Here is a 28,000-nt window from a genome sequence, read left to right on the forward strand (position 1 = left end):
TAGCCTGGAGAGAGGGACAGAGGGAAGAAGGAAAGAACAGATATGTCAGACGCAACTGCCAAAAGGAGATAGGGACTAGCAACAGCAACCACCACTTAGAAAGTGTTGCAGTGGTAGATAGATTCCCTGCCTACCAACACGAGGGTCGCAGGTTTGAGCCCCCGTGTTGGATCATCCATACAGGCACTAGTGCCTCCTCTGGTCAGTTGGGGTGCATGTTTGGGGCGGGGAGGGGAACTGGGGGAAATAGCGTGATTCTCCCACATGCTATGTCCTGTTGGTGATACTCCTCGCTGTCAGGTGAAAAGTAGCGGCTGGTGACTTTACATGCATCGGAGGAAGCATGTGCTAGTCTACAACCAGATCGGCAGAGGGGGTGGAGCAGTGACTGGGACAGCAGGGGGAATTGGCTAAGTACAATTGGGGGGAAATGGGAGAAAAATCTGGAAAGAAAAACTTTATGAAAAAATAAATAAATAAAATAAGAAAGAGAACTAAGAAAAGGTTTTAAATAAAAGTGAATTATTGATCAAGAGGTCTGACAAAAAAAAAGGTTTGACCAAGGAATGGAGATAATTCACAAACTCAGCATCAAGTAACCATCATGTGACCTGAGAGTGGCCAACCAATGAGCCGGAGAGATCATTTTAGAAAGGGCCTAATCAAATCAGAGAGGCTAGCTTGATAAAATTACTGTCTTTTGGGCAAATATCACATCATAAGGCCAGATTTCTTCAGTTTCTCCCTAATAAAAATCTGTTTTATATTCAGTCATTTTATGAATCTATCTGTAAAGTCTTTAGGAACAAAAAAGCTTTACAGACATCCCTTCTCATGAGAAAAGTCATTGATTACATTGCCAGCTGATTTAAGTTGTAATTTGATTTTTAAGTTGTATTTATTTTATTTCTTTGCACCTTTTTGTTATATATAAGTATTTTTTTGTATGTATGTATATATCTGCTCCAACACTCCCTGTACAGTTTTGTATTGTATAACTGTCCTGTCCTGTACTGTTTTGCATTATATTGTCCTGTATATGAATGATTGATAATAAAGTTGGGGGGGGGGGGGGGGGGTCAGAGGCTGTTACAACTACATAAGAAGCACTGCATGACCTCCCAGCTCCCATGATCCTCTCTGCTCTGCTAAACAGGAAGTGAATAATCACTTTACAGATTAGTCAGTGTTGCTGTCTCATTACTCAGCTAAACAAGTCCAAGAGATCATGGCAACCAAGAGATCACCATGACACCCAAGAGATCACCGTGGCACTTTAGGTTCAACCGAAGCCACTGCTTCAACTTAACAAGTCACTTGAAGTGAAACTGTGAAAGTTTGTGCGATCCTCTGCCTAGTAATGTGGCTGCCGGCTGGCGGAAGAAATATTGTGTTAAGTTCAAATACAGTAGATAGCAAGGTGCTATTGTGACTGGTGCATGCGTGGTGTTGATACTCTACAGTAGATAGCAAGGTGCTATTGTGATTGGTGCATGCGTTGTGTTTATACTCACGTTGGTGTGTCTACGTGACTTAGCGTAGGTGCTGATGCAGGCAGCGATGTCTTTGGACACGCAGCGCTCGTGGACTGTGTACTTGCATACTGTGAGGGGAAAAAACAACGAGATATGAGAGTTTATAGAGTGAGACAGCAGCTCTTTTCACTTTCTGACTGCACTATGTCTTATCACGTCTTTTACAGCACAAACCCATGAAAGATTCAAAACAAAAAGAACATTCCGACAAGTAGATCCGAGATCAACTCAGGTCATCAGTATGTTTTGTGGAAGCGACACAGAGTGACACTGACATTACCCTTGAGAGCTGCTCCGTGGCAGACTGCCATCAATAATGTAATTACACGTAATGACAGAGCTAATGTTATTCTAATGGTGAATGTGACGCCCGTTAATTGAAAACCAACATTGATTCTTGTGCACTCGGGCAAAAAGAAACAAGCTCAAATCGAGAGAGAGAGAGAGAGAGAGAGAGAGTGAGTGAGTGAGTAAGGAAAGAACAGACAGAGATGGAGGAACAGAGAGAGAGACAATGACAGAGACCGGGAAGAGAGGGAGTCAGAGGAGGAGAAAAAAGAGCAGATACAGAGATGAGAAGTGACAAACAGATCACCCAGGCAGACAGACAGATAGGAAGACAGACGGGCGAGAAGGCAGACAGACTGCACAGAGACAGGCAGACGTGTGGTCTGGTCCACTGAGTCGAGCGGGGCTGAAATCGAGGTTGACACAGACTCACAGGAGCAGCAGAGGCCCTGCTTGCGGACTCCCAGCAGCATGGTGTGGCAGTAGTTGCAGTAGGCCGGTTTGTTGAAGTGCTTCAGTCGCCACACGTGCTGCCCATCCTCCTGGACAATCTAGAGGGAGACACCACAAGAAAGATGAGGCGCAGAAATAGTCGTTTTTGTGTGGCCGGGGTTTTAAAATGATCACTTTCACAATAAACTTGCAAAGTTCTTCACAATCAAGTTACCCTCGTCGCCTCATGTACTTGTGCGACCAAGTAAACAAACGCCACAGTATTGTAAACACTGATTGACAAGTGACCCATTAGCAACAAAGATGTTACCCAAATAAAAATATAAACAAGGATGTAAAAAAAAAAAAAAAATTTTTTTAGATTTGTGTGTAAAAAATAAACCACACATACAGTTTACTCCCTCCTGCACACACATGCGTACCGTCTCCATTCCCAGCAGGACCAGTAAAGGGATGGTGGTGAGGCCTCCTCTGATCCACTCCTCCAGTGTGACTGTCCCATCTCGGTCGTAATCAATCTCCTCCATCATCTCCTTCAAAATCTAAAGTTGGAAAACACGCACACCAGTCACAGTCAATCACACACTAACATGCAGATAGTAGCAATGTAGGTTCAGAAAAGGACTCGAAATTATTGAGCATCTCTTGAACAAATCTCCAAATCTCCAAGGTTAATTTTTCAGGAATTAACAAAATAGCCTTATTTTCAGATAGACAGGGATGCACTTTTGGAATTTGATAGAGCTTTGACAGAGTTTCACAGGGCTAAGTCAAGTGTCATGAAATGTTTTAAATAGACGAGGGATTTTCTTATTGTTTTTATTATATTATATGATTTATATTATTATTATTATTATTATTATTATTATTATTATTATATATTTTTTTATGACCCCCACCATTTTCTCCCCAATTGTACTTGGCCAATTCCCCCCGCTGTCCCGGTCGCTGCCCCACCCCCTCTGCCGATCTGGGGAGAGCCGTAGACACACACATGCTTCCTCCGACACATGTGCAGTTGCCAGCTGCTTTTTTTCACCCGACAGCGGGGAGCTTCACCGACAGGACGTAGCACGTGGGAGGATCACGCTATTCCCAGCGGTTCCCTTCCGGCCCGAACAGGCACCCCGACTGACCAGAGGTGGCGCTAGTGCAGCGAGCAGGACACATAGCCTCATTCCGGCTTCCCACCCGCAGACACAGCCAATCGTGCCTGTATGGACGCCCGACCAAGCCGGAGGTAACACGGTGCCGCGAACCTGCAACAATCGTGTTGGTAAGCAGGGAATCTACCGCTACACTACCCTTGCCTGCCAAAGTTGGAGTTGAAGTGGAGGGGGAGGGGCTAAGGGTGTTCACTTCCTGTTTTCCTTCAACATTACCTGCCATGTTTTTAAGGCTACTGAATAGTGCGTCTCCTCACCGGCCGTAGTTCTGTTGAGTCCCACTCGAGGTACTCGGCCACATGGACCATCTGATTGATGATGCGATCCAGCTCCTACAACAAAGAAGAAAGATCCCATATCAGGACAAAGAGAAGACCACAACCATCCTCCCATTGCTGTCTACCACAATCATCACTCCTCACGCATTTCAAACATGGAGGACTAGTGTGAGAAATGTGTCAACTCCCCTGCTAATGATGTGAACGATATGCGTCAAGCCGAGTCATAACTTACACATGTCCCCTACAGGAGAAAGTGTGGAAGTGCCAATCTATAAACTCCTTTGTCTGTCTACTATGTATATATAGTGCTGCATAGATCACAATTTAGAGCGCACCGTATTCAAAGAGGACATTCTCTGTTTATGAAAGCATTTCAGCACATGGCTATTATGAAACTGAACAGAGCGGCAGAGCCAACTATTAACAATGACCTCATGTAAACACAGATGCTGTCGCCGAGCGCTCAGGTTGCTATTCCTGGAGCTGCTGTGCAAAGGGCACGGAGAGAGAGAAGACAGAGGAAGAGAGAGAAGACAGAGGAAGAGAGAGAAGACAGAGGAAGAGAGAGAAGACAGAGGAGAGAGAAGACAGAGGAAGAGAGAGAAGACAGAGGAGAGAGAGAAGACAGAGGAGAGAGAAGACAGAGGAGAGAGAGAGAAGACAGAGGAGAGAGAGAAGACAGAGGAAGAGGGAGACAGAGAAAGAGAAAGAGAGAAGACAGAGGAAGAGGGAGACAGAGAGAGTTAGTGAAACACAGGCACACAGAAGCAGAGAGTCCACTCACCGAGCTGTCCAGCACCCCGTTGCCGTCGGTGTCGTACAGCCGAAACATGACTAGAGGAGAATGAGAGAACAGAGATCCCATGACTCCAATATCCACCGTCTGTCCCACTCTCTCCTGGCCTCCCTCCAGAGGGCCACGAGGTTACAGAAGTGGAGCGTAGTGCTTCTGTGTTGCTGGTGGGGTGGCAGTTAACAGAGATTAGCCCTACAGTATATCAGAGTGTGTGTGTGCGGACATAGCCTTAGCCTTAGGGGCTAAAGAAGCCAACTAGACACACCGGGGTTTAGGGGTGTCACGGTCGCGTGATTTCTAACCCCACATAGGATAAGCAATAACCACGCCCTGTGGCGCCGGGATTGGCCAGGAGCATTGAAGCTTGGGACTAAAGCGCCTGGGTTTTTTCATCTTTTAAAATAAAGATGTTTAAAAAAATATTGTTTGTTACATTTTCAGTGCTGTACCTTTTCTCTGGGTAAGAATTGAGCTTGAAATTAACGATATGATACATTATATTATATGACCTATGAACGTGAACACAACACCGTTTATATTATTGCATGTTTTTGTAGATTGTGTACATTGTGTAGATTACAATTATTATGCTTTATTATTACTATGCTAAGGAAGGTAGGTGACCATAATTAATTTCAATGTCCGCTCTCGAAATCGCTGTCCGTTCTCAAGAGCTATTCAGTTTGTTTATGAAATCGCTGGGCTGCGTGCCCTCCAGTGTTGCTCCTGGCCAATCCCGGCGCCACAGGGCGTGGTTATTGCTTATCCTATGTGGGGTTAGAAATCACGCGTCACGGTCACTGCTGATCTGTCCTCTGTGGCTGCTTGCTAATGAGGACGTGGACGTGAGGTAGCTCCAGCCCTGTGGAGGCAGGTGAGAGGAGCAGGGAAGGGCCTTATTACTCTTATAGTCTCAACCTTAGCTGACACGAGGCACCTTAGCTGAGGTCATCAGAGGTCGTGTATTTGTGTGTCCCCAAACACCACCACCATCCCCCAAGCAAGCACAAGATTGCGTAACGGCAGGTGGTGCTCCCACTCCACATGCCCCATGAGAGAGGAGCTGACCCTCTCTACCTGTCCTAGCATCTCCGTCCCTGTCACTCACACTCCAGCTTGTCCTCCGGCGTCCCCCTCTCCAGCAGGGAGAGGTAGCAGACGATGTCCTTCAGGAAGACCACCTGGGGCGACGGCAGAGGGGTGCCCTTCTGGGGCGACGGGCTCCTCCGCAGCGACAGGCGCTTCTCTGACCGCTTCCTCTCTGTAGACGCACAACACGTGTGTTCACACAGTGTGAACTCAACTTTACACACACACACACACACACAGGCCCTCAAGTCCAAGAGTTGGTGTGCTCAACTCAGTATTAAATACTTTGGGCGCCGGCCCAACAAAACATGAAAAGTCCAATAGAACTGGCAGCACTCACATGGTCAAGTTTCAAAACGGATTTGAATCCGCACAGCAGCAGCAGTATAACAGACGCGTTTCACACAGAGGAAAGCCACAGAAACGCGTCTGTTATACTGCTGCTGTGCGGATTCAAATCCTTTTTGAAACTTGACCATGTGAGTGCTGCCAGTTCTATTGGACTTTTCACACTCTTTCTAGTCCGTTTTTCTTCTGTTGGTGAAATTAATTTCCTGAATTTAGACATTTAGTTTACTGCGCTTACAGAGAACAAGAGGTGGAGACAAAACAGAGCAGTGGAGAAAAGGTTGACAGTGTTTCCCCTAGAAAAAGTTGGAGGGATCCTGGAGGGATTTCGAAACATACCTCGACCGCAACGGTGGGGGCCCTCGCTGGTGACACTAAACCTTTAGCTAACCTGTTCGCATCTATGTTCGCAATGGCATCCCAAGTATCATCATACTATTATGGGATGCGATGCGAACAGTTGTATTATGGGATGTGCGTTTCCCAGGCAATGACACACGTTGACACGTTTTGGAACAGCGCCGCATGCTGGCACAATGCTGCTAAAAGCAAAATGCTTATTGTTTTGAATGATTTGGCATCTTCTATTACTGTCAACACCGTCAACACCAGTATTGCTGTATTGTAATAATATGCCCTAAAGGTTTATTGCAATTTTGGGGAGAGCAGGAAAGAAAAGAAAAAAGAAAAAAAAAAAAAAGAAAAAAAAAAAAATATATATATATATATATATATATATATATATATATATATATATATATATATATATATATATACATGTATATCATAGACTGTAAAAATAAGGATGTATATATATAAAAAAAATTGCAATTATTTTTCTGGCCTGGCGGGGGTGCCGTTGGCCTGGCGGGCCCGCCAGGCCTGTAGAATGGTAGAGGAAACACTGGTTGACAATGCACAGTATACAGAAAGAGGATGGTGAAGCCACATGCTGCTGACCAAAACAATGATGATGAATTGCTAAATTCATGGCGGGCCCATTAAAAGCGGCCCGGGCCGTAATTTTGCTCACCCCTGCTCTATCTGGTCTCACTGCAGCTAGCCTCACCTGGTGAGAGGTGGGCCACCCCTGCTCTATCTAGTCTCACTGCAGCTAGCCTCACCTGGTGAGAGGTGGGGCGACACCGGGGACCTGGCAGGGCCAGCGTTGGGGGTCAGGACGTTGCTGCTGCTGTCCGAGAGTTTGACCTGAGTGCAGGGCGATGGCTGGGACCCCCCGGGCGTCTGGGCGCCAGCCCCTGAACGCTGTGAGGAGGAGCGGGAGGAGCAAGGGGAGGTGGTTGCCCCCGAGCCCGTGGCGGTCATTGCGCTCGAGTGCTCCGGCGTGTGTCGGCCCATGGCTGATAGGATGCTCTTCCCGTTCATGCCTGTCGGAGCAGACGCCCAGAGGGACGGATGAGAACAAAGTAAGAGAGAGAGTGAGAGAGAGAGAGAGAGAGAGAGAGAGAGAGAGAGAAGATGAATGAGTTGACCAGAAAATGTAAAAATGGAGGCAGATGAGGGATGTGCAAAAGCGGTGATTACTTTAGGAATCGATGCGTCGTAAGCGACAACATGAAGGAGTAAGTGGTGGGCTCGACAACACTGCTTCAAAACCTTACGACAATACCATTCACAAAGCAATAATAATACCGTCAAAATCACTGTCACCCACAGGCAAAATACCATAACTGACACCAACACAACAAGAGGACACTGACTATAGAGAGGCAAAGTGACCGCCTACTTCCTGCTTCAGCGGATTTTCATCCGCCATTTATTTTCCCATAGACATTTCGTAAAATGCTTATAAAAATAGTTTTACTTGTTCAATCCAAAGGGTTCAAGACATTTAGAAACAGGAGAGACCACATAACGTTTTATACTTTTTCCATGTAGTTTTTAAAGTTTTGGTCCGAGTGAAATGTTCTATGGTCTCTCCCGATTCTAAACATAGCTGAACCGTTTGGTTTGACCGAGTAAAACTATTTCTCTAAGCATTTTTACTAAATGTCTATGGGAAAATAAATTGCGGAAGAAAATCTCTGGTACAGTGCTGAAGCAGCAAGTGACGTTCACTTTGCCTCTCTCTGTTAGCCAGCAGGGCTATCAGCCCGATGGCAGAGGGGGCTGTTCCCTGTACCTGTGATGGGGGCACAGGCCACTTCAGTCTGTATAGAGATGCCTGCGTCAATGGAGCGAGCCTCTGCGGTCAAAGTCAGATTTGAGGAAAAGGAGAGTGAGTGAGGATGAGTGAATGTGTGTGAAAACTTAACCAGAGTGTAAGTTATAGGAATCTACACACAAAAGATGATCGAACTAAAAGTAAAAAGTGGCTGTTATTTTCATTAGGAGACAAGCTATACATCTGATTGAAATGAACTATTCTAAGTGCAACAAAATAAGAGCTATATTTTGGATCCACTGACTAGATACTGTCATGAGCAGAAAACTAATGCTTCCATCTCAATTGCACTTTCAGTTAATGTAACAGAGGTCTCCTTTATTATATGGAGGCATATAAAGGCTCCCTGTGTGTCAGAAGATATAATGATGCCATTAGTATGATACAATGCTATAATGATGCCACTGCTCAAAGGGTCATAGTCAGCTTTAATTACATCCCTAAAGTCACCGAAAACATCATAGGAGGGCAGAAATGTTACCCAGAGTAACTAGCTCCAAACCAGATTGGCAAATGTCACTCAACAGTTCCATCATATCAGTCTGTGAATACACCATCAGGTGGCGCCGTAGTCAGGCGTCTCTCTCCCTGAGAAGTTGATCTCAAACACAGACACTGAAGCAGCAGCAGACTTTCCTCGGCCTGAATCCTCCACACCAACCAACCAACTGATCTGCCGATAAAGGCTTGCGTGATCTGATTTGCCGACAAGTATTTGTGTGTATTTTCCCCCCCTTTCGAACTATGCAATCCATCACTAGGCCTGCAGACTGAGATGAAGGTGTGCTATTCATGCCTGTACGCAGGCTTCCACTGTAACAGCACTGATGATTCCCTTAGGTTTGATCCCGAAGACAAACTGTGGCTGAGTCGGAACGCTGCCAATGTACAGTATGCAGATAATGTTAAGAAAACAGTAGATAATGAAGATTCCGTAGTTTACATTAGATTGTGTTGCAGGAAAAATAATATACTGTAGTAATTCAACAGCCAAGAGACAACCTTAATAATCTATTGGCCAGTGTTAAACCTGCTGCTATAAATCTGGAAGAGGTCAAATTCAGATCTAAATTTGGATTAAAAAGTAAAAGCGGTTGTGCAGTTTTGCTTCCTCAAAGTGTAAAATATCAATGCATTTAATCTTGTTTAGATGAAACTCGCTTTATGACTATCAATTACCCCTTTCAGACCAAGATCCAACCACCAGGGTTAATCCCAGGTCCAACCACCAGGGTTAATCATCCCAGGGTGATTTTGTGTTTGAACGACCCGCGTTGCCTGACTCGGCTTGACCTGCGTTGCCTGACTCTAGTTTTACATTTAGTAAAGAAATGTAGTGCTAGGTCTGCAGTTTTGGTGGATAACGGTGGGCAACTTCAATAGACCATTCTCTGGTGACTGTGTGAGGACAGCGAATCCAATTACAGACAAAATCTGAAGATCAACATTGTCCATGATTGTTTTTGCTCTTGTCCTCCTGGCTGTGCTGTTGCCCATCTTCAGCCTGAGTTCATTGTTATGCATCTCTCTCGGGTTGCGACCTAGGGCATATTTGAATTGTCATGACCCGGGATTAACCAGTGTTGACTGACTTGGTGTGAATTGACAAAAGAAAGGAACTGGAACACAAAACAATTAAGACCAAACATAAGCGACGAGATGCTATAATCCCTGTTTAGCAGCGCTACACTGGCGGCCTGTTAGTTTCTCAAGTGCTGGACGTATCATTTGCCAATCCCCCATGCATCTTGATATAGGAAATACATATTCTAATTTGACCGTCCTTCCATCTCTCCGTCTGCCTCCTGCACAGCTGGCCTCCAGTGAGCCGGGTGCCAAGGCCCAAAACGCCCAAAAGATGTCTGTCTGTCGCTGTGCCACAGCTCTGGTCAATATGAAATCCTCCAGTAATAATCAGTTACATGCTTCATCAGCATGCGTGTAGTAGTGGGTACAGTATGGGTCAATGATTGTCTATTTGTCCGCATTCACGACAGTGTGCAGTACTAAGACATGCCTGCACACATTTGTGCAGCATCATCAAAAGCAAAAGAGTACATTTTAGTTGAACTGTCAAGTGCCAATCTGATTGGATTAAAGCGCTAATTCCTGAGATTCTGGTTTCTGGATTTTGTTTTAATCTTTGTTGCTAAGCACACTCATTGCTGTGGTGTTTCTGCACGGCGCTTCACAGAGATCACCTGTCAATCAAACAGTGTTGTAGTATCGTGAGCATTTCTTCCTGGATTGGACTGTTGGATTTTGTGTTGATGACGTTTGAGTTCCTCTAGGTGGAGCACTTTTCTTTGTGTGTTCAGTCATGATTGCTATCACTGCTCCTCAGAGGTGAAGCCAGTAGGGCCTGGGTGCTTCTCACTGGCCCACACAGCCAAGATTGATCAAAACTATTGCATCAAAACAGGCATATTTTACAGGGCTGTGTGTGTAGCGCACCAAGTGCTGTAGTGTGTAGTGACTGCTCTCATCAACAGACCATCTTTGCACAACGCAGTGATTCTTGGGTAACTCATTTATGTCAACAACAACTTGTGGAAACGCAACGGAACAGATAGATGCTTTTAAGATGCTTGTAGCTGTGATTCATCCCGAGTCACTGACCAAGAGTGTGTGCGGTGCACTCACGTAGATTAGTGTAGGCCATTCAGCGATACTACAGAAAATCGACCTCTTTTTCACAGCCCTGTTGGCAGGTATGAGCAATAATAAAAGTAAGGTGTATTATGTTCCAGTTAGTAATGTATTGTAAGTATTTCCCACTGACATGGTTTTAAAGCTATTGTTATCCCGTTTTTGCTCTCTCTCCTCCAAACGTCTTAAAATGCACATACTGTAATTGAGATCAGGGAAATCAGAATTTGCTCCCTAACCCCCCTAGAAATGTATTTCTTTTATGTTTTTATAAAAATTATCTGGGAAAAGATGGCCCATTCAATGTTGTACTGGCCAACGCAAAATAGGCCACTACACCACTGCTGCCGACTACCCAGTTCACCACTGTTGCTGCTGCCAGAAACACAAACTGTGGGGCACAAGATTTTTTACAGAGAAGGACCGAACAGCAAATGTAAAATCTTTCCATGATCTGAATATACATTGAATGACTGTTGTGTGATATCAATTGGTGATACTAGCAAAAATGGAAATGTATTTATCCAAAAATGTTATCGATTTTGTTATGGTTCAGATACGTCAGAGCAGTCATTGGTTAGTTTAACTGTCAGTCATACAGTAGCTGCCATTTTGTGTGAATGAACTAAGGATATTCGCACGTCTCATGTGTTGTGTTTTGGACTTTTGATTGGCTGGCCTGGCTAGAGGGCGGCCCTTACCAAGCGAGCCGGATGCCATTTCAAGGCAGGCTTGGATGTAAGCGAGAGAAGCAGAGGAAGCTCAACGCAAGCGAATGGAAGCACATGGCTAGGCGGACAAACCTGATGATGCGGCAGCAGGATTAAATGTTGGACTCTGAGGAGATATTGTTTGCAGACCAAAACTATGAACTGCCGATAATGACTGTGTTGACACTGAACCCAAACACCAGTAGATCGTGGATCGTGGATCGTTTCGACGGTCTTCTGCACGCTGGGAACCAACCCGAAACAACAACCGCTTGGATTCACCGAGGTTCAGAGCCGACGGTTCAGACCGGGCTGGCCCATGACTCGAGAACGAGTGATGGCGTGGACCAACCCAGAGACACAGAGACCGCTACAAGCCGGAGCTGAGCTACTTCAAGGTAGGGCTTGCCTTCTCTGTTAAGCCACGGCGATATCGATGCTAATGATTAGCCCAAAAACGCTTGTTCACTTGTTATGTTATGGTGACCGCCGGTATTGATTGTGTGAAATGTAGTTGAAGCTTTGAATAATAAACCCCAGACAAATCAGAGCCGAAATAATTCGGATAATAGACCAGAAAGCATCCTCTCAAAGGGGACTGTAACAATTGTTACTTTAACTGTGGTACCGGTCGAGGTAGAGGTACAAACATGGCCTACCCAACATGCCTGCTCCCACATGGGACACCTCAGGCGAGCAGCCTCCTGTCTTGCTCTTGAAGGAGGTGAAGAGATGGTGACACAGCTCTTCTGGGATGTCGTTCTCCAGGTAGGTGGCCATGAAGAGCTGGAAACCCTCATAGTCGATGGGCTGTAGAGGACACCAAAGGACAAATACGTGAACAGAACCACAATATTCCGGTAAGCTCTTGAGTTAAGCGTGATTATTATAATTATAATGAATTATTAAGCTTGATTATTAATTAAGCTTACAACGAATGGATGAACAAGTTATTACAATAATGAGAAAAGGGAGAAATGTAATGGACTCTTGGTTTCAAGTTGAATGGCCCTGGAATGTAATGCTGTCAACTTCATTTCAGATGAGAGATGGCAATACTTTGTTGAAAATAGTGATGGTTTTTAAGCCATTAAGAGCAGTGGTTCTCAACCTGTGGTACGGGTACAACCTGTGGTACGGGTACCACCGGTGGTACGGGTACAACCTGTGGTATGGGTACAACCTGTGGTACGGGTACAACCTGTGGTACGGGTACCACCGGTGGTACGGGTACAACCTGTGGTACGGGTACCACCGGTGGTACGGGTACAACCTGTGGTACGGGTACCACCGGTGGTACGGGTACAACCTGTGGTACGGGTACCACCGGTGGTACGGGTACAACCTGTGGTACGGGTACCACCGGTGGTACGCGGGGCTCCCTCCCTCTCACACCTTCATATGGTGGTCATTTTTCTGAGGTGGTACTGAGGTGGTATCAAAAGGTTGAGAACCACTGCGAGCAAACATATACTTTATGGATTTCATGACACAGACAACTTTCTCTTATATGAAGCTTCCCGCAAATGTCAGTAAAATGTCAAAAGCACGCAGTCTGGCAAACCGCTCAACTGACCACCAGACAACATCTCTCTAGGCTTTAGCAAAGAGAGAATGGAGGGGCTGGAAATTGCGTCTTGACAAAGGCCCCGATGTTTAAACCAAAGATGTAAGGAAAGAAATATAGACAGACAAACATGTCGACATGTCATATAAACATTCATGAGTTGTCGTGCTGAACATAGTAACACTGAACTCGAGTCAATGACCCTAACGTTGCCCTTTCTTTCCCGTCTGCTATGGTGAAAGATCACCATGTGCAGCGGATGAGACAGGGGCCATGTCATGTTAGATGCTGGACAGAACGTGCATGCAGTCTGCTGAGCTGACAGACACCACACAGCATGCAGAGCCCGCCCGGCTGAGGCTTACTTGGTTGAGAAGAACATCTTGCTTCTGTTTAACAGGTGGAATAGTGGCAAGGAGAGGGAGGAGGAAGGAGGGAGTGAGGGTGGTCAGGAGGAAGGAAGGAGAGGGAGGAGGGAGTGAGGGAGGGAGGTCAGGAAGAAGGAAGGAGAGGGAGGAGGAAGGAAGGAAGGATGGAGGGATGAGTGGGTAGAAGGAGAGAAGGGATTAGCTGCTTTCTGTAAACTAACCAGGCTGGCTGCCTCTCTCTTTCTCTCTCTCTCTCTCTCCTCAGCTCTCTGGTTAATTGTTCTCAGGCATAAACTAAACTAAACCTTTGGCTGAACGAGTTCAAGATGTGGCAGATGCTGTAATTAAATTGCATAATGTGTTTTATTAACAACCTTACAGGAATTCTTGACCCCCTATACTACAAGAGCAGCACTTGACCCAACAGGGTTGGGTCAATTGTGGACTTCGACATGGAGCTTTCCGTGTCTGAGACATTAAAGATGGATTCTGCCAATGACATCACACTTTCAAGCATATTTTTTCATATCTATCTGTTTTGTATTCTGCTCCATCACATCAGAAACCGCATTTGACGAGGCGCATCTCGCCGCGTGGTATGAGATCGAGATTTCCCCTGATGGTTTGAATGGGTTGATTTCAGACTCAAAGTAAATGCAAATAAACTGCTGCTGAGACATCTCAACTCTTTTCCTCTCAGGGAACATTTGGGTCGCACCAAAGTAAGACAATATGAATATGAATATGGACCCTTTGGCACATCAGGTCTCAGTATGAGCATATTCCTGTAAAGGTGCGTTCACACCGACCTATTAAAGTTTTTCGCTGGCATCAAGTTTACACACAAAGTCAATGCAAACGAGCGATTGAGCGTATATTCGCCCGGGAGAAAAATCGCTGGGCGTCCGAGCGACAGAGACAGAGCGATAAGGTGAAAATTCGCTCGTCGCCCGAGATGAAATATCCCAACTCGAGCGAAATTTCGCTGGCAACAGTCGATCGCCGCTCAACGCTGATTGGCTGCAGTATTTATTCATTCTTGCATCGGGGGAAAACACAGTTGTGTTGTTTGCATTTTCATCCTGTCTAACGTTACAGCTGTGTGCTGCTTGTTTCTTGACAGTGAAGATCTCTCTCGTTTTTCAATGCACCGCACCCACATCTATCAGCGGGCCGACACAGGTGCTGCCAATGGTGCACAAATAGTCTCTCCCTCTCTCCGAGCTCTGAGTATGAACACCTCGGCCCGAGGGCGGAGTGCGCTCCCGGTTTGCGGAGCGATTTAAACACAGCGACAGAGCGATTCCAAAGGGTTGAATCGAGCGACAGGGGGAAAAATAAATATCTCGGTGTGAACACAGCTTAAGTCTCCCTCTGTTCAGTGGGTCCAGAGCAGTTGGAATGGATGGCCATCACGGTAGAACACACCGTGATGAGGATCCTCCCTCGGCTCTGCACTGTTGACCTAACCCTCAGAGCTCCCAAAGCCAGCTGGGCCTCACGGACTCCTTATTCATATCACTCTCTTCTCCTTATTTGGCCAAACCCCCCAGCAGACTTTCATTTGCTGTGCATCGTGGAGCACGGCGGATTCACAGAAATATGCTCATGCACACACACATGCCATAGAACACACACACACACACACGCACACACGCAACTCCCTCTTTCTCTCACGCACACGCACACACACACACACACACACACACACACACACACACACACACACACACACACACACACACACACACACACACACACACACACACACACACACACACACACTCACTTTTCCTTCGTTCTATATATCAATATAGAATCTTTTCACAGGGGCCATTTTGTGCCGAAAAGGCAGGGTAAACACAGCTGCAAGCAAAACGCTAATGAGGGTTTCCAACTTCCATGATTGGATGTTGGAAACCCTCATTACTCTTTTGCTTGCACCTGTGTTTATCCTGCCTTTTCGGCACAAAATGGCCCCCGTGAAAAGGGTCTATTGCCTTCTTTCTCATTCCCTCATACATACACACACACACACACGCGCGCGCAGTGGTCAGCTGCGGTAGCGCTGGCCCCTATAATCAGCCTCTCTAAACAGTAACTCAACGGGAGAACACTCTAAACTTTGGGGATTCACATCTTGTACTGCAAATCTTGATTGAAGTGGTGTAGTGCAGGGATGTAAAACAACAACCATATTGTGGAAACTAAGCAAAAAAAATTGTTTTATTTTTTTCAAGATAAATAGCTAATGAAAAGGACCAGAGGTTCAACTCCCGTTGAGTTACTGTTTAGAGAGGCTGATTATAGGGGCCAGCGCTACCGCAGCTGACCACTGCGAGGTTCTTTTGGCGCTGTCACGTTTCCAAAAATCAAAAAGACACAAAAGGGCTGCTGTGAAATTATGACTATAATTAAAAGTGTCATTTTATATATAGTGTCATATTTCAGAAATGTTCGTTTGGGGCTGATGCCGAGGACCGTGCCGATATCTTGGTGCGTCCCTCCTTCTGGTTCTATCTCTCTTGTAAAAACAAGTTGCCGTGAACATTTTCCTTCACATCAAAGAACTACTACGTCGTAAATCATTTGAACACCAAAAACCAAGTAGAGCAATTTATAATAATAAAAAAAGACTGCTTTGTGCTGCAGCTTGGCTGACCAAAAAAAATATATATCTTTTTATGTGATTTATGATCAATTCTCCTGTCAAATGAGCTCAATCAAATCACCCAGTGATAAATATGTCAGGCCTGATGAGTATCTAGCTAGTAACAGCTGTCGGGGTGAAATGTACAGCCTCTGTCTCTCCGTCACCCATCGATCACTGAGGAGAATGCTGCTGCTGTTGTGGTAAAGCTGCTGATGGCTTAACCTTCCCACTCTGCAGGCTTTTCCTGGCTCAGGATGGGCCTCTGGGGGGTGAGTACGCACAAACGTATAGGCCTGATCGCTCTGCATAGACTGAACCTTTTCAGCAATGTGTTTTGACAGCATGCAGCATGCATCTCAAGGTACAAAACCAATGCTTTTATGTTTGGCTGAGAAGGAGGTAGATATTATAAAGCAAAAAGTGGGAAGGAGGAGAGGCTTTTCAGTGTGTCACAGTCTGTTGTCACCAGCAGGCCCCAAGTAGATTCCACTACAGCTGGCACCATGATGATGAGTCATTAGAGGTAGGAACACGCGCACGCACACACACACACACATGCACACACACACACACACACACACACACACACACACACACACACACACACACGCATGCACACGCACACACACACACACGCACACACACACGCACGCACACACGCACGCACGCACGCACGCACAAACACACACACACACACAATCTAATGTGCGGCAGGAGCAGTGCCATGGTGACCACAGACGGTTGTCGCCATGGCGCCTGGTCAAGGTCCGGTCTCAGACAGACCACATGACCTCTTGAGATCCTACGGCGCCAAACATCCAGCGGGGCTGTTAGTCATGTGATCACAAATAAAGAGGAGAGGCTGACAGCAGGGCGGAGGTGATAATGAAGCACGAGGAGGAAGGCAGAGACACACAACCCAAGTGTCCAAGTTTGAAATGAAAACCTGCAATCTGCTCTTATCACTTCATTGAATAAACGGGCAGGGTGACACATTTGAAGCGGGGCGGCTTTAGCTCAGGAGGTAGAGCGGGTCGGCCAATGACGCAAGGGTTGGCGGTTCGATCCCCGCTCCCTCCCAGCTGCTGTCGTTGTGTCCTTGGGCAAGACACTTAACCCTCCTTGCTCCTGATAGTGTGTAGGCACCCTGCGTGGCAGCCTGCCGCCATCGGTGTATGAATGGGTGAATGTAGACTACCTACTGATTGTAAAGCGCTTTGGATAAAAGCGCTATATAAATGCAGACCATTTACCATTTACCATTTACATGTTCATTTATTTGTAAAAATGATTCTTGGCAGGTTGATTTAGTTTATCACTTGAAAAAGTTCATTTCAGATGCAGGTTGGAGATGAGGCCACAGTAAGCAGGTGAGATGTGTTGGTGACAGAGGAGGAGGAGGAGAGAGAGATGAGGCCACAGTAAGCAGGTGAGATGTGTTGGTGACAGAAGAGGAGGAGGAGAGAGAGATGAGGCCACAGTAAGCAGGTGAGATGTGTTGGTGACAGAGGAGGAGGAGGAGAGAGAGATGAGGCCACAGTAAGCAGGTGAGATGTGTTGGTGACAGAGGAGGAGGAGGAGGAGAGATGAGGTCACAGTAAGCAGGTGAGATGTGTTGGTGACAGAGGAGGAGGAGGAGGAGAGAGAGAAAGACAGTAAGCAGGTGAGATGTGTTGGTGACAGAGGAGGAGGAGGAGAGAGAGATGAGGCCACAGTAAGCAGGTGAGATGTGTTGGTGACAGAGGAGGAGGAGGAGGAGAGATGAGGCCACAGTAAGCAGGTGAGATGTGTTGGTGACAGAGGAGGAGGAGGAGAGAGAGAAAGACAGGAAGTTATGGTGGATGGGGGCAAGAGTCAGAACTGAAAAAAGGCAGTTTAGCGAGGGCGAAGATGACGCCATTAAAATGAATACATAAATAAAGTAAGATACAGCACCAACTGATTCGGGTGAAAACTTTTGCGGCTGGCTAATTCTGTGAGCTGATTTGCTGAGGGGCCAAAAGTCCGAGGGGCCAAAGTCTGTTGAGTGCATTGAGTCACGTGATCTAAAAATGGAGGAAGTGACTCTGCGTTTTGGTGCTGATGATAATGCTAGGGGCTAATGTACACCGTCTCCGGAACAGATGCGGTACGGCTGCGAACAGACCCACACTCATGTCATCTGTCAGACGGATGCGGGATCCGACAAAAATAGAACAGGTGCGTAATTTTTCCGTACAGTATGTATCACCCATCAATTAACATGGGCGAGAGTCGATCCACAACGCAGCCGTAACGTATCTGGTGTACACTGCCTGTTAACAAGCACCTGCATCCAATGATGTCACGCTGCACGCGCATGTGTTTATGAAAGAGAGAGCGGATGGGACAGAGAGAGAGAGAGAGCAGACGGGACAGAGAGAGAGAGAGCAGATGGGACAGAGAGAGAGAGAGCAGACAGGACAGAGAGAGAGAGAGCAGACAGGACAGAGAGAGGGAGCAGATGGGACAGAGAGAGAGAGAGCAGACGGGACAGAGAGAGAGAGAGCAGACGGGACAGAGAGAGAGAGAGCAGACGGGACAGAGAGAGAGCGGACGGGACAGAGAGAGAGAGCAGAGGGGACAGAGAGAGAGAGCAGACGGGACAGAGAGAGAGCGGACGGGACATAGAGAGAGAGCAGACGGGACAGAGAGAGAGCGGACGGGACAGAGAGAGAGAGAGCAGACGGGACAGAGAGAGAGCGGACGTGACAGAGAAAGAGAGCAGACGGGACAGAGAGAGAGCGGACGTGACAGAGAGAGAGAGCAGACGGGACAGAGAGAGAGAGCAGACGGGACAGAGAGAGAGCGGACGGGACAGAGAGAGAGAGCAGAGGGGACAGAGAGAGAGAGCAGACGGGACAGAGAGAGAGAGCAGAGGGGACAGAGAGAGAGAGCAGACGGGACAGAGAGAGAGCGGACGGGACATAGAGAGAGAGCAGACGGGACAGAGAGAGAGCGGACGTGACAGAGAGAGAGAGCAGACGGGACAGAGAGAGAGAGAGCAGATGGGACAGAGAGAGAGAGAGCAGACGGGACAGAGAGAGAGAGCAGATGGGACAGAGAGAGAGCAGACGGGACAGAGAGAGAGAGCAGATGGGACAGAGAGAGAGCAGACGGGACAGAGAGAGAGAGAGCAGACGGGACAGAGAGAGAGAGCAGATGGGACAGAGAGAGAGAGCAGATGGGACAGAGAGAGAGCAGACGGGACAGAGAGAGAGAGAGCAGACGGGACAGAGAGAGAGAGCAGACGGGACAGAGAGAGAGAGAGCAGACGGGACAGAGAGAGAGAGCAGACGGGACAGAGCGAGAGAGCAGACGGGACAGAGAGAGAGAGCAGATGGGACAGAGAGAGAGAGCAGACGGGACAGAGAGAGAGAGCAGACGGGACAGAGAGAGAGAGCAGACGGGACAGAGAGAGAGAGCAGACGGGACAGAGAGAGAGAGCAGACGGGACAGAGAGAGAGAGCAGATGGGACAGAGAGAGAGAGCAGACGGGACAGAGAGAGAGAGAGCAGACGGGACAGAGAGAGAGAGCAGACGGGACAGAGAGAGAGAGAGCGGATGTAACAGAGAGAGAGCAGACGGGACAGAGAGACAGCGGACGTGACAGAGAGAGAGAGCCAGGGTGCGAACTACGGGGGAGCTGGGGGGGCTTTGGCTCCCCTTAAAGATATAGTAGACCCCCTGAAAGCATGACTTGTGAGATTTGGGGGGGTCTCTAAATTATTGACTAATATATATTACCCCATGTATTTTCTATTTCTTTTTCTGTACCTTCATAGTGAATAATGCGTAAAATTACGCTATTTTAATCGTATGATTCAGAGTGTGCTCAATCACTGTCAAATTCACTGTAAGCCCCTATACCGACATGCATGTTATTCTTATCATCACCACATCGAAGCGTGGCGGCGCAGGTGCAAATCAAACGTCACTCACGCGGGCAGGTCAGATTTAAAACAACAGCAAGATGTCAAAAAGAAAACAAGGCAGTTTGACAAACTTTACATTCACGAAGAAATGGAAGCAGCCGTCAGTTGAACAGCAACAAGTCGCTTCTACTTCAAACGCAGATGTGGAAAAAGTGACGACGACGTGAAGCTGGAATACCTCCGAGTCCTCCCGCATATGGAGGACTGTTTGTGAGATGGAATGCGTCAGGAACTTCACAGTGAGTGGGACATGTGCGTTATGGAGTGGATAAAAGTGTTGGGCAGAGATATCATGTTCTTGTGGATGCAGTGTGTATGGAGAGCAGTGCGCCCGTTTCGCCTTGTGCTCCCTCACCCTCCCTCCCTCCCTCTCTGTGTGCGCAGCGCGCTTTTCTCTCTTGGAGAGAAAAGTGGAACACGACATCCGTGTCTTTGAGCGTGCTGATTTAAAATGAGTTATACCCCTAAATTGGCCTTCAAATTGCCTCAAATTTCCGCCGCCGCCCCAGTATAGTTCGCACACTGGAGAGAGCGGACGCGACAGAGAGAGAGAGAGCGGACGGGACAGATGGGACAGAGAGAGAGAGCAGACGGGACAGAGAGAGAGAGAGCGGACGGGACAGACGGGACAGAGAGAGAGAGCAGACGGGACAGAGAGAGAGAGAGCGGACGGGACAGATGGGACAGAGAGAGAGAGCAGACGGGACAGAGAGAGAGAGAGCGGACGGGACAGACGGGACAGAGAGAGAGAGCAGACGGGACAGAGAGAGAGAGCAGACGGGACAGAGAGAGAGAGCAGACGCGACAGAGAGACAGCGAACGCGACAGAGAGAGAGAGCGGACATACTTGCTCAGGGTTGTATTTGGAAAGGACTCCTTCACCGTGAAACTCCTCCAGCACATCCTTCAGCTTCTTAGTGGAGTCTGCGGTGGGAAGAGAGAGAGAAACTGATGAAGAACAGGACTCCCCAAACCACATACTCCTTATCAAAGTGTTGATACTATAATACTGCATAGTCTGCATGACACTTTTCATATTTCATTTGATGCTACATATTTCATTTGTAACACATAACTCCATAAATGTTACGGGTGGGGGAAAAAATCGATACACCATAGTATCGCGATATTTTGCCTGACGATATTGTATCGATATTTGGACGCCAAGTATCGTTTTTTTTTTGTTTTTTTTGCCAGGCCACCGGGCATCTGCCCGAAGCGCCCGATGTTGCAGTCCGCGCCTGCAGTGGCGTATTGAGTCCAGAGAAGCTTAATAATGTAGCCTACATTTTGGGCAAAAACAAAACAAAACAAAAAAACACTGCATGTTTTACTTCCGGTGAGGTCAAGGAAAAGGTAGGAAAAGGAGTTAGACAATACATGTATATCGAAATATCGCAATATTCAATATATCGCAATATTCAATATTCAATATATCGCAATATCGGCGATATCGCAATACTATCGTATCGTGACTCAAGTATCGTTTTAGTATCATATCGTGGGCATCTGGTGATTCCCACCCCTAATAAATGTACGGTAGTGCATATTCATTTTATTTTGACTCAAGCAAAGGAGCCATACCATACATAGACTGGTTACTGCACTTCGTCAAGCAGAGATATCATCTCTGTCAGTATTCCTTTGGACTCAGTGAACATGGCACATCTTACACGCTAATTGAAGTAGCTTTTACTGGGAAGTACTGCATCGATTGAGCTGAGCCTGTGAGTCACCCTGTCACTGACTGTCCGCACTATGCTAATCCCTTGTCCCTGAACACACTTACACACACACACACGCATGCACACGCGCGCACGCACGCACGCACACGCACACGCACACACACACACACACACACACACTTACACACACACACACACACACACACGTATACGTAGTTAAGTACACACACACAAACACACACACACACACACACACACACTTACACACACACACAGACACACTTACACACACACCCACACACACACACACACACACACGCACGCACACACGCACACACACACACACACGCACACATACACACACACACACACACACACGCACACACACACATCGCAGAGTCTCTGTCCAGAACATTAACCCTAACGACCCTCCCCCCCCCCCCCCCCCACACATATGCATGTACTCACTCATAAGACCTGATTTCAGCAATCATGTTATCTCCTCTAATCAGCTGTGGATGGGATGCCACTTCCTGCCAGACACATTATTATGACTTCATTATATTTAGTGCTTGGCAGCTTTTAGGCTGTAATGCTTTCCTATGTGTGTCAGGCATAGACGTTCACAGCAACACTGGGACTGGTGGTTTGAGGGGTGGGTAGGGTTAGTGACTAGTTGGATGGTTGGTTTTTTAACCTGCAGGCATGATGGAACCAACACTACCATCAAATACTGTACATCCAAGTCAACAGCATTCATTTGCAAATAATTCTTCATATTTACAGAGAGGCAAAGGAATGTAGGAATATATATCTAGCCAATTATAGTCTGCAATCTATTGATCTGCCACTATGATGTCCAGAGGTTTGTAAGTGGCTTTATGGCTTCATAATGGACACCAACCATTCAACCCTATAGCAGCTCTCCATTATGGAGCCCTGCCTTTTGAAAGAGACAAACGCCCCGGTTCTCTCTCTCTCTCTCTTTCACACACACACACACACACACACACACACACACACACACACACACACACACACACACACACACACACACACACACACACACACACACACACACACACACACACAGACACACACACACACATGCACCCACGCACGCACAGTGTCCTGATTGACTGAAATGACACTGCAAGCTTCCAGGCGCCATCCTATAGTGCAGTGGTTCATCCTATAGTGCAGTGGTTCATCCTATAGTGCAGTGGTTCATCCTATAGTGCAGTGGTTCATCCTATAGTGCAGTGGTTCATCCTATAGTGCAGTGGTTCATCCTATAGTGCAGTGGTTCATCCTATAGTGCAGTGGTTCATCCTATAGTGCAGTGGTTCATCCTATAGTGCAGTGGTTCATCCTATAGTGCAGTGGTTCATCCTATAGTGCAGTGGTTCATCATATTCACCTTATTCTTTTGAAATTGGCCGCCAACTAGCGCTGAACCGTAAGAACAAATACAATGGCGTGTAACGCGGAAGAGAGAAAAAGTGGGCGTGGTGAATAAGGTGAATAGTGCAGTGGTTCATCCTATAGTGCTGTGGTTCATCCTATAATATATATATATATATATATATATATATATATATATATATATATATATATATATATATATATATAATACATTATATATACGTTATTAAAAACACGTTACACATTAAATACACGTTAAATACATAGTGAATATTATTGACGGCATACGCCCTCCTCTCCTCTCTGTTTCAAATGGCAAAGAAAATACCTTACAAACCTATACAAAATCTAATAAAATACCCATTCACAACACACCAACGTCAGATACATGCCAATCTACAAACCAATCAATGTCAACTAAGTATAGAGAGCCAAAGTAAACGTCACTTCCTGCTTTCTCCCTGTACCAGCGCTGAAAAAAATATGAATGCCAGTGAACGGAGAATAAGGTTACTTTTTTGATCCCGTTTGAATTGTGCCACGGGGCGCCAACGCTAATTTTCTCAATAACTTTGCATGTCAAGAAAGTCGCAGTTTGTTCACCGCCATTCATATTTTTTCAGCGCTGGTACAGGGAGAAAAGCAGGAGGTGATGTTCACTTTGCCTCTCTATAGGGAGACGCAGCCCACGTAGGTCATGTAAAGTCTGCATGGCCTGCTTGCATAATTGCAGTGTGAAAGCAAACCTAACCGGACCAGATGCATACAAGGTAACAAAAACATGAATTTGGTTCAGACCTAGATCCGGACTTTGAGGTGTGAAAGCCCCCTGAGGGTGTTTTCATGCTGGGTACCAGGGACCGTTTCTGAGCACACTTGTCCCCAAACTGAACCCAGGTCCGGTTTGTTTGATCAGTGTGAGCATTGTGTTCCGTACCCGCCCCCGGGGATGGAACAGCGAACCGTGCCCGGCTTGACTTGAAAAGGTGGTCTGGGGAACGCGTGGGTCGTGCCCGGGGATGGTACACTTGCGTTCCTGAGATATACCGCGTTAACGAGCACGAAAATGGCAGTTGTGAGGTCACACAGTCACACGCACAACTTTCAATGTGGAATGATGTCCCCAAATCGGTCGAGTTCATAATTCTAGGGCTGCAAACATAGGATGTTGGCAGTTCTAGTCTGCATGCAAATCAATCCAGGTGGTAAATATCGATTCGTGACCAACCATTTTCCAGCGCAGGGCTGGCAATAAAACCTTTCTTTCTAGTAAGAAAAAGAAAGACACAGAGAGAGGAGCTCAGAGTATTTTTAGTTGGCTGCTATCGATGACATCTCAGCGATAAACAAGCGAGTGAGGAGAGGGAAAAGGCAGTTGTATCATCATGATACTAAATCGAGATAAGCCTCCCTTCACCAGCAGCACAATGAAGTCATGTCTCCAGTCGACCATCTTCATTTTTCCCTCCTACATGAGATTCTGTCACACACAGATACACACGCAACCTTTTTACATTCCTGCAGGGGCAGTGGTGGCCCAACGGTTAGAGAAGCGAGCTTGTGACCGGAAGGTCGTCGGTTCAATCCCCGCGACCGGTAAGATAAAGTGAAAAGGCAGCGCTTGCCCCTCCCTCATTACCACCACTGAGGTGCCCCTGAGCAAGGCCCTTAACTCTAACCGCTCCAGTGGAGCTGATCAGTGTCCAGCAGATCAGACTGTGGTTGTACTGGTCAGCTTCCAGGTATGAATGTGTGTGTGAATGTGAACAGGGCACTCCTGAAAAAGAGAGCATTGCTCTCAGTGACTCTAGTGGGTTCTTAAGTCTATTTCAGTCAGTGATCTTCCTCTTTTCATTCATGGTATGGTTGTAAGTCATGTGGGTCTATGAAAAGAAAGAGAGTGTTTCTCTTTGTGTGTGTCCATAGGTTGAGGCGATGTCTCGTCATGCTGGCTCAGCCTGGCTGGGGGGGTGGTCAGAGTGGGGTAAATCCCCCGTTCTATTCATTCAGCAAAGTTAGAATTTAGCTGCTAGCCCAGCCCAGGCAGACACGATCGGAGATTTAACCACCGCAGTGAACGCACATCTGAACAGACATCTTGTGTTCCGCTCTAGAATCCCCAATCCTGTAGTGTAGAGCCGCAGCGCCTTCCTTTGATGAGTCAGCCCATTGAAATATATGGGCGGTTTTACCCCACTTACGCGGCAGTATAACATTTTGTGGGCGTTTCCACACATGCCGACTGTCTCTATGTTTGTGTTTGGTGTGCCAGTTTATGAATGCATGATTGCTCGTCTAAGCCTTGTGTGAGAGTGAAACAGTGTTCATCGTCCGCAATGACAGAGAGAATCCACCAGGAGCAGCGAGGAGACGGATGCTCTTTGTTTTGACTAACAAATGTGGCTGAGATAGTGAGGAAATGACAACCATCAAGCATCAAGCATCAGGCTGAAAAACATGGCTTTCTGGAAAAAGAAGCCTAAGCCAAAATGCATATTTGCATACGTACAGTCACTCAACTCTCAAAGGAAAGACGTGACACTGATCATCCAGCATTCAGCACGGGATAACATGACAACTGCACCACCTGTTATACCTTTGCAAACAAAGCTTTATAAGTTTAAGATGCCTGCTGCACATGGACACACCCTGACCCAGAGCCGTATAATAGAAGAGTTGCGACATCTCCATTGACCCCAATGGACCAGTTTTTTTTTACCTCACAAAAGTTCCCGGAAGTGAGGTTCTGGATTAAGCAGCGCTATCATCGAGTTGCAGCAAAATGGACCGTTTGTGTTGTACTTTGAAAGGGTCAGAGGTTTTTAAGAATCAAATTGTATATTATCAGCTTTATTTTAGCATTCAAACGTAGCACGAGCCTCCTTCCTGGCTGTTCATTGGCTACTGAGTCACGCATTTTGGACCTCCGCTGGCGCCACTCTCTTACTAGATTGCTCTGGACACTAGGGGTGTGCCACCTTAGGCACCTCACGATTCGGTTCGATTACGATTCAGGGTGCTACGATTCGATGATTAATCGATTATTACGATTATTACGATTAATCACGATTTTCGATGCATCTTTTTCCCCATACAGGATTTCTTTGTCAGTATCTTTTTCCCCATACAGGATTTCTTTGTCAGTATCCATTAATTAAAGTAAACAAACAAATTTACCTCCATTATCTTTTATTTAGATCAGGGGTGTCAGACACATATTAGGTAGAGGGCCGGATTTGTTCAACTGAGACCTCATGGGGGCCGGATTTTTTTTTTTACTAAAATCAATTCGACTCATTTACCCATTTACTTCCCAAAAGAAATACTGCTCTTTCCATTTCTCTTGAAACTGCCTGCATTCCGTGTCAACCTTTCTCTTTTTCGACAGCATCTTGTTGATTCCTTTGTTTTTTGGTAGGTAGCCGAATGCGCGATTCAATTCCAGCGTGGCATCATGGCGGCTTTGTTTACACCTGATGACCTACTGACATACTTCCTTGTAGTGCAGGTTAATTAACTTATGAATGAACTCTTAGCTTGCTTATTAGTCACACGTAGTTCATGATAATGGGGTGCGAATTTAATAATAATAATAATAATAATAAAAAAAAATAATAATAATAATAATAATAATTGGTCAGGAAAAGTAATCGATAATCGAACATTTTGCATCGATTTTAATCGTTACGTGTCTCATCGCGATGCATCTAAGAAACGATTTTTTGGCACACCCCTACTGGACACACCACGCCGACACACACACACACACACACGTCACACACACACACACGTCACACACACACACACACACACACACACACACACACACACACACACACACACACACACACACACACACACACACACACACACGCATGCAGAAACACACGCCCAGGCACAGATACACAAACATGCACAGAAAGAATCAGAAGTATAATGGGTACTCACACTCGCTGTACTTTTGCAGCTGACTAAATTCGGCTGGGCTCAAACACACCCAGCTGCCGTCTCCCATCCTGCCTGTAGCCACCGGGGGGCCGGCAGGGCTGTGTGTATAGGAGTGTACAGTGTATGGTCCTCAGGTGCTGCCAGGGGACTGATGATTATCCTGCCTGTAGCCACCAGGGGGCCAGCAGGGCTGTGTGTATGGGAGTGTACAGTGTATGGTCCTCAGGTGCTGCCAGGGGACTGATGCCTATCCTGCCTGTAGCCACCGGGGGGCCGGCAGGGCTGTGTGTATGGGAGTGTACAGTGTATGGTCCTCAGGTGCTGCCAGGGGACTGATGCCTATTCTGCCTGTAGCCACTGGGGGGCCAGCAGGCCTGTGTGTATGGGAGTGTACAGTGTATGGTCCTCAGGTACTGCCAGGGGACTGATGACTATTCTGCCTGTAGCCACTGGGGGGCCAGCAGGGCTGTGTGTATGGGAGTGTACAGTGTATGGTCCTCAGGTGCTGCCAGGGGACTGATGCCTATTCTGCCTGTAGCCACCGGGGGGCCAGCAGGCCTGTGTGTATGGGAGTGTACAGTGTATGGTCCTCAGGTGCTGCCAGGGGACTGATACTTATCCTGCCTGTAGCCACCGGGGGGCCAGCAGGGCTGTGTGTATGGGAGTGTACAGTGTATGGTCCTCACCGGGGGGCCAGCAGGGCTGTGTGTATGGGAGTGTACAGTGTATGGTCCTCAGGTGCTGCCAGGGGACTGATACTTATCCTTGGTCATATCTGCCTCTTTTACGACGAGCACCTCACAAGCTAATGGAGAGGCCTCATGAGTGCTGGCGGAGGCGTATTGGAAAATTGAGAAAATGTTATTATGGAGATCAGCTGTGTTTTTCAAGTAGATAACTG

General features: G+C 46.8%; 1 protein-coding gene across 1 annotated transcript in view; it reads right to left on the bottom strand.

Moving 5' to 3' along the window:
• The window catches only part of dgkg (diacylglycerol kinase, gamma), a gene marked incomplete at its 3' end in the record, with an annotated part of 116,709 nt that extends 89,523 nt beyond the window's left edge, over window positions 1-27,186 (bottom strand). The window contains exons 1-13 of the mRNA XM_083642126.1: window positions 27,100-27,186; window positions 20,889-20,965; window positions 13,433-13,456; window positions 12,160-12,310; window positions 8,100-8,162; window positions 7,081-7,344; window positions 5,628-5,780; window positions 4,508-4,557; window positions 3,700-3,774; window positions 2,699-2,818; window positions 2,257-2,374; window positions 1,515-1,603; window positions 1-4 (exon numbers count right to left, since the gene is read on the bottom strand). The exon at window positions 1-4 is cut by the window's left edge and continues 113 nt beyond it. Coding sequence (XP_083498252.1) covers window positions 1-4; window positions 1,515-1,603; window positions 2,257-2,374; window positions 2,699-2,818; window positions 3,700-3,774; window positions 4,508-4,557; window positions 5,628-5,780; window positions 7,081-7,344; window positions 8,100-8,162; window positions 12,160-12,310; window positions 13,433-13,456; window positions 20,889-20,965; window positions 27,100-27,166 — 1,255 coding nt within the window. The 5' untranslated portion in view covers window positions 27,167-27,186. The remainder of the gene's footprint in view (window positions 5-1,514; window positions 1,604-2,256; window positions 2,375-2,698; window positions 2,819-3,699; window positions 3,775-4,507; window positions 4,558-5,627; window positions 5,781-7,080; window positions 7,345-8,099; window positions 8,163-12,159; window positions 12,311-13,432; window positions 13,457-20,888; window positions 20,966-27,099) is intronic.
• Window positions 27,187-28,000: the final 814 nt, after the last annotated feature.

The sequence above is a fragment of the Poromitra crassiceps genome (genome assembly GCF_964638095.1).
Source record: "Poromitra crassiceps genome assembly, chromosome: 8".
In the NCBI taxonomy this organism is placed as follows: Eukaryota; Metazoa; Chordata; class Actinopteri; order Beryciformes; family Melamphaidae; genus Poromitra; species Poromitra crassiceps.